Source organism: Penicillium hispanicum (assembly GCF_028827665.1).
Source record: "Penicillium hispanicum strain IBT 35686 chromosome Unknown utg000008l_segment0_segment0, whole genome shotgun sequence".
Taxonomy (NCBI): Eukaryota; Fungi; Ascomycota; class Eurotiomycetes; order Eurotiales; family Aspergillaceae; genus Penicillium; species Penicillium hispanicum.
The window spans coordinates 3253277-3266130 of NW_026623200.1; the positions used below are offsets into that span (position 1 = coordinate 3253277).

Genomic DNA, 12854 nt, shown 5'->3' on the forward strand with positions numbered 1-12854 from the left:
CTAGATTTAGAACGCGAGGCTATCTGTTCTCTCGCACCGCCAGGAAGTGGGTTCCCACGCCGAAAACGGGAACGATGGATCCTCTATACCGCGATGGTCAACTAGTGCCTTTCTATCGAAACTACCATTCGCCTCCCCTCTTTCACACCAGCGATCGACAGCTCGATCGTTCATCGACCCAGCCCCTTGGAGCTTCGATCGATTCTTCCTGTCGCCGCCCTGCGGAGTCCTCCCCCCGGTGGCGCCTTGACAAATACAGGTCTGCTTAGTGCTGTTTCTAAGCCGGGACAGAAAGGCAATGATCGACCGCAAGTTCCATGGCAGAGAATCATCGTGGTGACCAGGACAAATAACCGAGTCCAGCGGTCCCTGCCACCCCGTCGTATATACCGACCCAGTCGAACTGACCTGAACAAAAGTGAAACACTGCTCATCCATGGGTGCAGAGTTACCAGATCCTTGGGCGGATTTGACAGGTTGACTGCCGTGTCCTGTGGAGCCATCGCCAGGAATCAGTCGTGCGTACGGACTGACTCGCGTTCTTCACAACATCGACCCTGCAACCAACCGAGCAACGACTGTCGGCGTATGCATATTGTACTGTAGGCCACGCCCTGCAAGCCTTCGTCAGAGACCCTTTCCCTATCACGCTCTAGCTGCGACGGTCCGAGAGTATCACATCGATCGTGCGATCGAATCGTGTTCGGCAGCTCCGTCTGCGTCTTCCAGCCGTGTGCCGTGTCTGAGACCCACCAGTCGCGGGAACAACGCGCGCTGACACTCTGGGGATTTGTGTTTCTTTTCTGATAGCTTCCTTTCCCAGTGAGACCCGAGATCGGGGTTCCCGGTGCACTGGGTCGTTATTGGCCGGGCGATCTGGCTGCTTCACCACTCTAGGTCATCTCGACCCATTCCCATTCTGTCAGACGGCTTCGGGTGGGCTGAGAGAACGAAAAAGGGGTTGGAAAATGAGGGAAGATACCCACGCAGCGCCGGAAGAGCTGTTACATAAAATCCGCTGGTGCGGACCACGAGCCAAGGCTCGTGGAAACACCGCACTTATCGTCATACTATGTTTATGTATTCTTCATGATCCGTAAATACTCATGGGCCGGTGAGCTTATATCCAAACGTGTACTTGCCGACCAAGCGCTATTGAACCCAAACGAATGGGTTGACAGGCGTGGGAGCGCCGCCCTGGTCCGCTATGCCCAATGGTCGGAGTAGCTATCGCTGATGGATCCCTCAATAGTCCAACCCAGTCTGCAGTGGGACCATGCACGCAAATAGTCGCCTGGGTTTCCCATGGTTCTGGCGTCTCCAGGCTTGCCTTAGTGGTTTGGTAGACCATGCGCTGTGACGGTTCAAAGAAGAGGGCGTTTCAACATTAGGTTTTCCGAAAGTCTCTACGAAGTGTATATGCTGGGCCAAAGGCAAATTTGTGAAGTCCATATCCACCCTTTGCAGATCATACGCAGGTGATCCCCAGATTGATTTTTGGCAATGGGCAGTCAAAGATGCCGTTCAGACAACTCAGTACCTAAACAAGATGAAAATAATTGTACAATACAGAAGGACTCGCATAGCAGCCTTGAGAGACTCGGTGAGATCGGCAAGTCATACATCCATCATCACAAGGACGAGTATTGATTGGAAGGCTCCCCTTTCGAGTACCGACGATTCAAAATGATTGGGCTGTGATCCTCAGCTGACTTCTCCGATGCCTCTGATGTTTCTGCATCTGATGTCTCCGACGTGGGCTCGTATGTACGCCTGGGACCGGGGTCCCGGCTAGGGTCGGTGTTGCGGATGATGCTGGCTGGGTCGAAGTCGGTATCACTCGAGTCCTGAGAGCTGAAATAGTCTGGCAACTTCCGTTCATTAGGGTCATTTGGGAAAACCCCCTCATCCGCAAACATCTGGATGGCCTCAGTGTACAACCGGGGCGACGGGAGTTCCACCGGCTCGATCCAGGATGCTGATCGATCGAGCTTCAGCGGTCTCCTCCGGTGGTGTTTTCTTTGTTTCTTCAGCTCAAGCTCAATTTCAGGTGGAGCCTGGGGTCGTGGGCGACAGCGACGGAGGCAGTTCACTTGAAGGCCAGCTCTGTGGATTGTCAGGCCCAAAACAACAACAAAGAAAAAATAGAAATAAAATTGGACATATGAGAAAGAGCGCAAGACCATCGCCAACTTACCGATGGTACCCGCAGTCGACCATGCCGAACGACTGGACAAGCCGCTGAAAGTTGTTGTGTGAATAATAGAGGAGTGTCTTGTCTGATGGGGTGGCTGCTTGAAACCCCAAGGAAGTATACCCCTTGGGACAATTATTATTGTACAGCATATGTAATCCCACATTTCGCGAACCTATGTTCAGTCAGTCAAGCGTTCGGGATCATGGGAAAATGAATCCTTTCATACTGGGCAGCGCAGGAAGAGACATGGTCACGGTGGCCAGTCGTCGTTCTAGAGCCTTGAGGCTCCTTCCAACATCAATTTTGGGCTGAGTAGGCGCGGCTTGATCCCTGCCTGTCCTTTCTGCCCGCCCTTTGCGCTTTGGTGTTGCCGGGCCATGGTCTCCGCAATGCTCAATGGTGATAGTGTAAGACTCAATCACATTCTGAGGCATTTGGAGGTCTTCAAGCAGAGTGATTTGTATCGCAGCCACTCTTTGTCGCACCAGAGCGTCGAAAATACCCTCTTCCTGTTCATGTGAATAAGAGTTAATATTGGACACGCCGTGGCAAGTCGAAGACATTGGACCAACTAGAAGATCGAGCAGCCGGTCCACCATGACGTCCTGGCCTCTTTCCATCACCCAGATGCATTTGGAATAGTCTTTGAGAGGTTTCTTGTGCTTGCCATTGACAAATTCATCGTAGGTGAGGGCACGCTGGCGGGGGATCTTGAGGCTTGGCAGCTTTCGCTTCCCAATAGAGCATGATGGGATCAAGTCTCTGCCACCAAACTGTGAGCTCTGACATGTGATGGAAGGATGGAAGATGAGAATATGACCTACCGAGTGAACAGTATTGCTGCCAGCTAATGAAATGTTCAGTATTTGGTATACCTCCGATGAGAGACGAGGTCCTGAGAAGGCTGGGATCGTTTACCGTCACATGGATCAAGATCTTCATCAGCTCCAAACTTTGCTTCTAGTCCAATATCAGTATGACCATATCCATTGCAATACAGTGCTTTCACTTACAATGGCAGGATACTTGCCAAGCTTTTCTTCCAACTCAGGGCTGCGCTTTTTAGTAATGGCCTTTACTCCAGAAACCATCCGACGGCGAGGGATCGCCTGCGACCCCTGTCTCCGAGTCCTGGTGCGAGCCATTGTGCGGCGTCAAGTGAGGGCTCTTTTCGCTTTCCAGGGAATATGTGCGAGGTGTAATCCAGGACAGGTATGTGAAGTAGAGATGGGATGAAAGGATGGGAGTGAAAAAGGAGGGGCAATTAAATATGGCCCTGAAGTAGACACAGCACCCATTCACCAGCCAAAGTCATTCACTTCGACTTGGGGACAACAACGCAATCATTTCCCTCTCCAAAGATGGACAGGGCCTTCAAAGCTCCCAAATTGCACACATTGCCACTGTATAATAGACAAAGTGAATAGAATGACCGATTATATCACCGAAAATGGGGTCGGCGGGCTCCATGATGAATGATATTTGGTCTACCTTGATTCCATCAGAGCTGTAACACGAATATTATCCCCTGGTAGAGCGTTGGCGTAGAAACATGAAATGGACAGTATTGAACAACAGACATGATAGTGGTGATAGCTTTCATATATGTAGTACCTGGGGGAGAGATTCGGATACACGATGGATTATAGTGGGACTGGGGTACTTGTATATGAGATCTGATACCTCAACAAAGGTGTATCTCCCGATATCTTTGTTTGTTCTAGTGCATCTCTTTTGCTTGCCCTTTGGCAATAGGATGCTAATATTTGTGCAGTGCACACTTCATCATCCCTTGCACCTGGGTGTTTCCCCTCATTATTTATTTTGCATTAGTACGGGAGGCATCTAGATCACAAGTGAGTCCTTAAAGAGCTAATATTGTTGGGAGTTCGGCAAAATATTCAGTATTCAGAATGACCAAGCTCAATGGGTAGCAATGTTCCCATGCTCAGTAGATACAATTATCAACAACGGTAACTGGTTATGTAAGTTCGTTCACCAAGTCATTCAACGCATCACGGGACCCACACATGACCTGGGGCGAGTGGCGTCTGGACCGCGGTGAGTAGTACTGGGCTGTTCTTGCTCTCTCCACAGTCCGGTCAACAGGTTTTGTCCACTTCGCCCACTGGGAGACTGTGTTGTAGTCCTTTAGAAACCCATCGTCTCCATCCACAGAGCCTTGATTTTCCTATGTATGGCATTTCTGGTTCTGCAGGCTCCTTCTATAGAGATCGGGGTCCTCGCCACCCAAAGCCCTTTGTCGATGCCCAGGGCTGCGAGGATTTCAAGGTCTCACTTCCAAGAGAGTCATGAATTCCCAGGCAAGAAGCAAATTCTCAGTAGATATCGATTCTAGCATGTAAATGCAGTCTAGCCCAAGCAAGGCTCCAACCAAGTGAAAGGCGAAAATCCAAACCGGCGCGCGTTGTAATGACATCGCACCGGGAACTCGGATTAATTGGTTTGTTCTCCGCCCCAACTCAAACTCCCCTTGTCAGCCGCCACGCTTCCCCTTTGAATCTTCCTTGCGTTGCCCTTTTGCCCTTCATGTCCTCCACTCTGAACACTTTCACTTCGTGTTGATGGTTTTGCAGTACCGTGCTGCCGGGGCGTTTTGCTAATATCCCCCCGTGATCGGATCTGTGGTCGAAACTCGACTCGCCCCTCCCCGCCTCAGCTTTCCGTCATGTCTTCCGATCCAAATGCCCTCCACACCTCCCACGATCGCGAAGACGACCAGGACGCGTCTCCCTCTTCACTCCCCCATGCTTCTCACTCTTCTGACTCTCGTGTAATCCATCCTCGACGGTACGAAATGGATGAGCCCGAGCAAGACGTGCTGGGGCAAGGTCCCTCCAGCGATGCCTTCGGGCAGTTCTCTTTCGCCCCGACCACCCGAACCACGGTGGTCACGACAACGACCACCACCACCACCTCATTTCCACCGCTGATCATGAGACCCCCACGGGCGACCAAGGATCTGGATACCCGGATGTATCCCCTCGCCGCGTCGCCCACGCCGGCTTCCTTGAGGAACTTGCGATTCAAAATCGGCGACAAGTCGATCGTGTTCAAGGAACCCGACGACACGGCAACGACTGCCCGCGAAGTAGGTGTTGCCTCTCCCCGGTCGCGCTGCTTGCACGTACTCACATCCCTCCAGCTGAAGGAGCAGGCCGATGCTCTCGAGTCTTCCAACGGCTTGATCCGCTCTGTCAACTCGTTTATCTCAGAGGACGACGCCGCTGCTCGCCGACTGGCTCCGCGGGCCATGACTCGCATTAATCACTCTCACTCTCAGAACCGTCCCGTCTCCCCTGTCTCCATCCCTGACCCTCGTCCATCAATCCTCCCTCGGACACGTGCAACCCGAGTCCCTTCCGAACCCGTCGCACGTCGTACCCGTCATGGTACCTCGACGTCAACTCATCTCTCAGCGGCCGGGTTGGCCACTCCCGAGACTGAACAGAATGTTGGAAGCGTTGGCGAGGGCCCAACTTCGCGACCGCGGATCCACAGTTCGACTTTCCCACGTCGGGAAACTCTACTGCGGTCGCCTCTCTCATCTGAAGTTGGAGCCCCGGGACCGATACCGAACCCAGCAGCAAGCGAAAATCGTCAGCTGCAAAGTATCAGATCTGGTGCAAGTCCCGCACCTGGGTCCGAATCCACCTCGTTCACTCAAAGCGCGTCCTTAACGACATCAGAGAACACATCCCAGCCTCGACCAGATCTCACGGCTCAACTCTCGGCTATTGACAGTGCGATGGCGCAGGATATGTGTTTGCCCAGCCCCAGTCTGTCGCCGGTTACCGCCATGAATGCACTGCATGCCGAGTCGTCCTTTGAATCGGAGGAGCCCGATGTCGATACGGACTCGAGCCTCGATCACAACGTTTCACGCCACTCTAAGGCAATGCGTTTGCACGATGCGGATGCATCTCGACTTAAGAACACTGCTGTGGTCAAAACCTCGCGAGCTCCGCCGTCTTTGATGGATACGCCGAAGGTGCTGGAGTTCTTCGACGCGGTGCCCGAAGAGCTTAAAACCTATCTGATGTACCAGTTCCTGCGGCGGTGCCCTAAACCGACTTTGCATTTTGTGGCCGATGTTGTGAACCCGACTCTCAAATGCGATTTCGTGTCGCTCCTTCCACTCGAGCTGAGCCTGAACATCGTGAAGTACTTGGATGTTCAGACCATGTGTCGTGCCGCTCAGGTTTCCAAAAAGTGGCGACACATCGTCAATTCCGATGAGAAGACCTGGAAGGAACTTTTTGACCGAGATGGCTACGCTCTTTCTGACGGGGAGCTCGAGCGAGCTATCCGTGAAGGTTGGGGCTGGCAGTGTAGCACGGATGGTTTCGAGGAGGATCTCAGTCTACCTACCTCTCAAGCGGACAGGGAGCTGTCTCCTGTTCCGTCTTCATCAGCCGCTGGCGAAAGAACTCCGTTGGCGTCGCTCACTCTCAATCGACGTCCCAAGCGCAAAGCGAACACTCGTGCCACGAGTCGCAAATTGGCGAAACGAAAGATCAGTGGGACCGACTATGCCGAGCCGGACTGGAAAAGAGATATCGCTGCGTCAGAGGCGCCCTATGCCGCGGCTAACGCCGCCGCCGCCGCAGTGCCCTATCCCGAGGTCGGCCTTCCCTCTCTTCGCGGTCTCCATCTTTACAAAGCTCTTTATCGGCGACATCACGCAATCCGCCGTGGATGGATGAACCCGGAAGTTAAGCCTCAGCATATCGCTTTCCGGGCCCACGACCGTCACGTCGTCACCTGCCTGCAATTCGACACCGATAAGATCTTGACTGGGAGTGATGACACCAATATCAATGTGTACGACACAAAAACTGGCGCCCTGAAAGCAACCCTTGAGGGCCATGAGGGTGGTGTCTGGGCTCTTGAATACCATGGAAACACTTTGGTGTCCGGCTCCACTGATCGTTCTGTGCGTGTTTGGGATATCGAGCGCGCCCGGTGCACTCAGGTATTCAATGGCCATACGTCCACTGTTCGCTGTTTGCAAATTGTCCTTCCCACCGAAGTGGGCAAGGATGCGAACGGCCGGGCTGAAATGATGCCCAAAACGCCCTTGATCATCACCGGGTCTCGCGATTCGAACCTTCGAGTGTGGAAGCTTCCAAGGCCCGGTGACCCAACTTATTTCCCCACTGGACCCCTTACGGATGATTTCGATTGTCCATACTTTGTCCGAGTGTTGTCTGGCCACAACCACTCTGTTCGCGCGATCGCAGCTCACGGTGACACACTGGTAAGCGGAAGCTATGACTGTACGGTGCGGGTGTGGAAGATTTCCACCGGACAGGTCCTTCATACGTTGCAAGGCCACTCCATGAAGGTGTACAGTGTCGTCTTGGACCCCAAGCGCAACCGCTGTATCAGCGGCGCCATGGATCACATGGTCAAGGTATGGTCCCTTGATGATGGGGCCTTGCTCTACAACCTCGAGGGCCACACCTCTCTGGTTGGGCTTCTTGCTCTGCAGAGGGATTTCCTTGTTTCTGCTGCTGCAGATTCCACCCTCCGAATCTGGGACCCCGAACACGGCCATTGCAAGAACATGCTTAGTGCCCACACTGGTGCTATCACCTGCTTCCAACATGACGGTCAGAAGGTCATCTCAGGATCGGATCGGACCTTGAAAATGTGGGATGTGGCCACTGGTGCGTGCGTTCGCGATCTTCTCACGGACCTCAGTGGCGTGTGGCAGGTCAAGTTCAATGATCGCAGATGTGTTGCTGCTGTGCAACGCGATAGCTTGACCTACATCGAAGTGAGTTCCACCTCTCCACCAAACATGTAATCAATTACCTAACCTATCTCAATTCAGGTCCTTGATTTCGGCGCTGCACGGGACGGCGTGCCTGAAAATAAACTCGGAAAGCGTGTGGCTGTCAATCGTCGTGGCCGAGAAATCATAACCGGCCATGTGGACTCAGAATCGGACTCCGATTAGGACTAGCTTTATCGGAAGCCAGTCCCGGACATTCGAAAGTCGAAAGAGCTTCACTGCCTCCCATTTCCTTGCCCTGTTGCCATAATTCACTCAACCTCCTTTTACTCCATTCACGATACCCCAATACCCAATCCTTATGGCTTCTTGCCTTCTCTCGGAAAACCCTTTTGCATAGCGCGGTCGGCATTCTTTGGTCATCCAGCATCATGATAGGGGACAGGCGTTGTGACGTTTCCTTTCTTGTGGGAGGGCTTCTCATTTTTTCTTAGTGCCTCAAATTTTTCTCAATAATAGGCGGTCCCTCTGCATCGTACCATCTTTTACTTGTCATTGCACTGCAACTAGGTTTTCATCCTTCTCTATATGTCAGATTATTCAGTGGCGCTGGCTTCCGTGGTGTTACTCGAGGCTGGTGCCACTTCACAGATATTCATTCCACTTTGATTCGTGTTCTTATGTGGATAGTGGATACATTTCACGGCTGAGTAAAAGGTGCCTATTCCTGTAGATTTCGGCGCCATATATGGTATTCAGGTATATGCTATCTTTGAACTGGAGCCGTGGTAGAACTGGTATTGTACAGCAGCAGGCTTCGCCTCATCTGAGGTCATGCATATGTACCTAGCAAAGGCTGAAGCATTGGAGTGCCATATCTGCCCCGTCAGCCTCCCGATAAGATGACACTAGTCTTGAGGATGATGGCAAAGGTACAATCAATCCCCGGCTCGTTCTTTTGCATGAAGCAAGTCATGCTCTGATGTTCGAGCGGTGTCATGGGCATAGGTTCCACCGCGCTTTCGAGGGTTGAATGCAAACGACGGGGCAGCGTAGCTAACGTTTCCAGTCATATTCCAGGTTCTCAAGGGAAGTATCAATGTTCGGCCAAGGCCGTCATGTCAAGTCGATGCGGTTGACACGCTTGATGCAGAAGATACAGGAGCGAGCCTGCCGCCTTCTAAGCTCCCATCAATCCCAGCCGCGGACAGAATGGCCCAGCGCACGGTATTTATTCCTAGCACTCGACCAGGTCCAACAGAAACTTCCGCACTGCAGGTCAGAAGCTCTCCCAGGGCACCAGGCCCCTCTGAGATGCGCGGGTCGGGCTGCACAGCCGGCCGCAGGCCGTGGAGCAGACCCTGTAGTCGCTGGACACCAGCAGCAGATGCACCCGTTTTGACCTGTTTCTTCTTCTTGGCTAGTACTTTGTCCACCTTTGATAGAATTATCTGGTGTGGGATGGCATAGCGTCGAAAAAGGCTGAGAATATCAGCATCGTTCTGTTTGATACCGTGTTCACAATCAATGAGTACGAATGCTCGACGGAGCCTTGGATTATCGGTTGTCGGTTAGCATATTTTCCCACGGGGAGTCTACCAAAGTGTCGCGAGACTCACTGCCTGCGCCCTTGGAGGTATTTCAAGATCTCCATCCCCCATTCAGCTCGGCTGGCCTTTCCGTACCCCGGCATGTCCAGAAGAACGACTTTGGACTCGCCGCCTTTAGATCCCCCAATCCCGAACGCATTCATTTCCCTTGTGCGACCCGGTTTTGAGGAGGTCCAACAGACTTCCTGGCCCATGATTGCATTCAACAGTGAACTCTTCCCGACATTGGATCGGCCAAGAAAGGCGACTTCGGGTTCGATTGAAGACATGGGGGTTGTGCGGAACTTGCTCGCTGACCAAAGCTTGACGGGCGAATGACGGGATGGTGTGAAGACCTTATCTGCGAAGGCTAGCTGGTCTGCATTGGGCGGAATGGTGTCCCAGTAATAACAGAGATCGGACGGAGTCAGGTCTGCGAGGTCGCGCTTGCTTGGGGTTGGCGGATGCTTCGCGGTGAATTGGGAGGGAGCAGTCTGCACTGTTGAATATGAACGTCGGACATGCCCAGAGGCCCTGGTTATACACCTCCTCATCTTGAAATAGTGGCCAAGCGCGTCTGATCGGCGCAAAGCAGAAAAGCGGGCGCGGCGAGTTCTCCGGAGAATCGAATGCACGGACCAGGCGCAGCGATTATCGCCGCCGATAAGAGCGCCGCGCGAGAACGAGACTCCTCCGACTTACATCACATCGACTGCTTCACTCAGCGTGTGAGCACCCAACATGATCAACGCCGTGCTGGTCTTCAATAACAACGGCCAGCCGCGGCTGACCAAGTTCTACACCCAGCTGGTTGGTGTTTCCTCTCTTTTTGCCCAGCGAAACACTGGACGCTCGAACAAGTCTCGAACTGACACCCCGCCAGGACACGCAAACTCAGCAATCCCTCATTGCGCAAATCTACCGCCTGGTTGCCCAGCGTCCACCAAGCGCCTGCAACTTTCTCCCTCTTCCTCCAATTCTCTCGCAAGGCGCGAGCTCTACCGCCTCCGGTCCCTCCGATGCGCCCACTCAGATCACCTACCGTACCTACGCAACCCTGTCATTCATCATGATCTCCACGTCTATGGAGTCTCCGCTCGCACTCATTGATCTGATCCAGGTCTTTGTCGAGGCACTGGACCGCATGTTCGAGAACGTTTGCGAGCTAGATCTGATATTCGGCTACGAGACGATGCATGCTGTCTTGAGCGAAATGATTGTTGGCGGTGTCGTTGTCGAGACCAATATCGACAGGATAATTTCCGGTGTGCGCAACCAAGAAGGTTCGCAGGGCAAAAAGAAGGCTATTCAGGCGGCGAGTGCGAGTCTAGGCCGTGGAGCACTTCCTGGACTAGGCGCGTGGCGGTGATTTAATTTGATAATGAATATGTTATGAGTCTTCTTGGTTATGAATTGGCGATTACTTTATCTGCTTCTCGGATCTTTTTTCCAGCGTTATGGTGCAAGGGCAGCGTCTTCTGATGGAGCCACAGGAGTGAGAGCAACCCTTGAAGTTCCGGTCCTTTGCTCCCATGAGAGTGAGATTGCAATCTATAGGTAACATTGGTGTTCCACCACGGTGAGCTTGGCATCCAAGACAAACTCCGACCGAGCAACAAGTCAGCCTGTCATCACGTGATCATATTCCCATGCCAGTCCAGCCCTAACAAACTAGCCCTAGCCCTTGATCACATGATCCGCACTAGCGCGACCCACGAGAAATTCTTAAGTTCCACGCCCAATCCTTTTCTCTTTCCCTCCTCGTCAATCGTCAACCAGCGCAACGATCCCAGTCGACAACATGGTGGTAAGCACTTGATCGCCTTCTATCAAGGTATCGCCTGCTGCAGCGATGCCGTAAGACATGATTTGTCTGGCTTCCGATCCCTGCGATCGAAGCAATTCCGTCCATTGTTCATAGCCTCGAAAGAGATGTGAGCATTGACGATGATCTGGCTTGAGGCATTGTGTGGAAGCCTGTAACATGGCTTCTGCTTGGTGTTCTCTCTAGAGTTCAAAGAAGATGCAGCCCGTGGTGGACTAGATCGCTGATCTTCTTTTTCTCAATGATAGCCTCCCAAGTCCGGAAAGAAGACCGCCGCCATGCCCTACCCCCAGGGTAAGGCTGGCTCCTCCAAGAAGCAGGCCAAGGTTCGTTTCTTCTTTCCACCGGGAGTTTGAGAAAATGAAGAGGGAGAGATGCTAATGCCCTACACAGAACCCTCTCATCGAGAAGCGTTCCCGCAACTTCGGTATCGGCCAGGACATCCAGCCCAAGCGCAACCTGTCCCGCTTTGTCAAGTGGCCCGAATATGTCCGCCTGCAGCGCCAGAAGAAGATTCTGAACATGCGTCTGAAGGTCCCCCCTTCCATCGCTCAGTTCCAGAACACCCTGGACCGCAACACTGCTGCCCAGACCTTCAAGCTCCTCGCCAAGTACCGCCCTGAGACAAAGGCCGAGAAGAAGGAGCGTCTCGTCCAGGAGGCCACCGCCGTCTCCGAGGGCAAGAAGAAGGAGGATGTCTCCAAGAAGCCCTACCACGTCAAGTACGGTCTCAACCACGTCGTCGGCCTGGTCGAGAACAAGAAGGCCTCTCTCGTCCTGATCGCCCACGACGTTGACCCCATTGAGCTGGTTGTCTTCCTGCCCGCTCTCTGCCGCAAGATGGGTGTCCCCTACGCCATCGTCAAGGGCAAGGCTCGCCTCGGTACCGTCGTCCACAAGAAGGTATGCTTGGAATCCTGGCTTTTTGCTGCCTTGGCAATGCGCTGACCAACACTTCCTCAGACCTCCGCCGTTCTGGCCCTCACCGAGACCCGCGCTGAGGACAAGGCCGAGTTCTCCAAGCTCCTGTCTGCCATCAAGGAGGGCTACACCGACAAGTACGAGGAGACCCGCCGCCACTGGGGTGGTGGCATCATGGGTGCCAAGGCCAACGCCCGCCAGGAGAAGAAGCGCAAGGCCGTTGAGACCGCCATCAAGGTCTAGATTCACTTTCCGTGTCCTAGGCTTCGTTGACGGGATCGCCATATAAGAGCGCTCTTATTAAAAGTTCTAATGGCAATCAAAAGGTGTTTAGGGCTCTGGATTACTTGTTAACGGCCCAATTCTTTTAGCTTTAGATGGGTGTGAAAGAGCTCTCTTGGCCTTTTTGAATCCCGTTCTAACCAAAAAGAAAATTTTTCTTCTCACGAACTCCTCAACGCCTCTTATGTACCACTTTCTGCAGATACCCATGAATGCATTTCTCTACCTGTTCAGTCTGCCTGTTACATCGCAGTTGATGGCTCATGTAGTAACCCTTGG

General features: G+C 53.0%; 5 protein-coding genes across 5 annotated transcripts; 3 read left to right on the forward strand and 2 right to left on the reverse strand.

Moving 5' to 3' along the window:
• Positions 1–1631: 1631 nt before the first annotated feature.
• On the reverse strand, positions 1632–3342 carry N7459_010026 (uncharacterized protein; the record flags this gene model as incomplete). Its single annotated transcript, XM_056949194.1, has 5 exons — positions 1632–2106; positions 2198–2369; positions 2424–3017; positions 3073–3157; positions 3211–3342. The coding sequence occupies 5 exons, from the start codon at positions 3340–3342 to the stop codon at positions 1632–1634; spliced, it is 1458 nt and encodes a 485-aa protein (XP_056796419.1).
• Positions 3343–4886: 1544 nt separating this feature from the next.
• Positions 4887–8183, forward strand: N7459_010027 (uncharacterized protein; the record flags this gene model as incomplete). Its single annotated transcript, XM_056949195.1, has 2 exons — positions 4887–8000; positions 8058–8183. The coding sequence occupies 2 exons, from the start codon at positions 4887–4889 to the stop codon at positions 8181–8183; spliced, it is 3240 nt and encodes a 1079-aa protein (XP_056796420.1).
• An 896-nt stretch (positions 8184–9079) lies between these two features.
• Positions 9080–10101, reverse strand: N7459_010028 (translation initiation/elongation factor MRX8; the record flags this gene model as incomplete). The annotated part of the gene is made up of 2 exons (XM_056949196.1): positions 9080–9509; positions 9578–10101. The coding sequence occupies 2 exons, from the start codon at positions 10099–10101 to the stop codon at positions 9080–9082; spliced, it is 954 nt and encodes a 317-aa protein (XP_056796421.1).
• Positions 10102–10288: 187 nt separating this feature from the next.
• N7459_010029 (putative AP-3 adaptor complex subunit sigma) lies at positions 10289–10916 on the forward strand (the record flags this gene model as incomplete). Its single annotated transcript, XM_056949197.1, has 2 exons — positions 10289–10357; positions 10431–10916. 2 exons carry the CDS (start codon positions 10289–10291, stop codon positions 10914–10916), a joined length of 555 nt encoding a protein of 184 aa, XP_056796422.1.
• A 432-nt stretch (positions 10917–11348) lies between these two features.
• Positions 11349–12536, forward strand: N7459_010030 (60S ribosomal protein eL8; the record flags this gene model as incomplete). The annotated part of the gene is made up of 4 exons (XM_056949198.1): positions 11349–11354; positions 11621–11698; positions 11766–12275; positions 12336–12536. The coding sequence occupies 4 exons, from the start codon at positions 11349–11351 to the stop codon at positions 12534–12536; spliced, it is 795 nt and encodes a 264-aa protein (XP_056796423.1).
• Between the last annotated feature and the right edge of the window lie 318 nt (positions 12537–12854).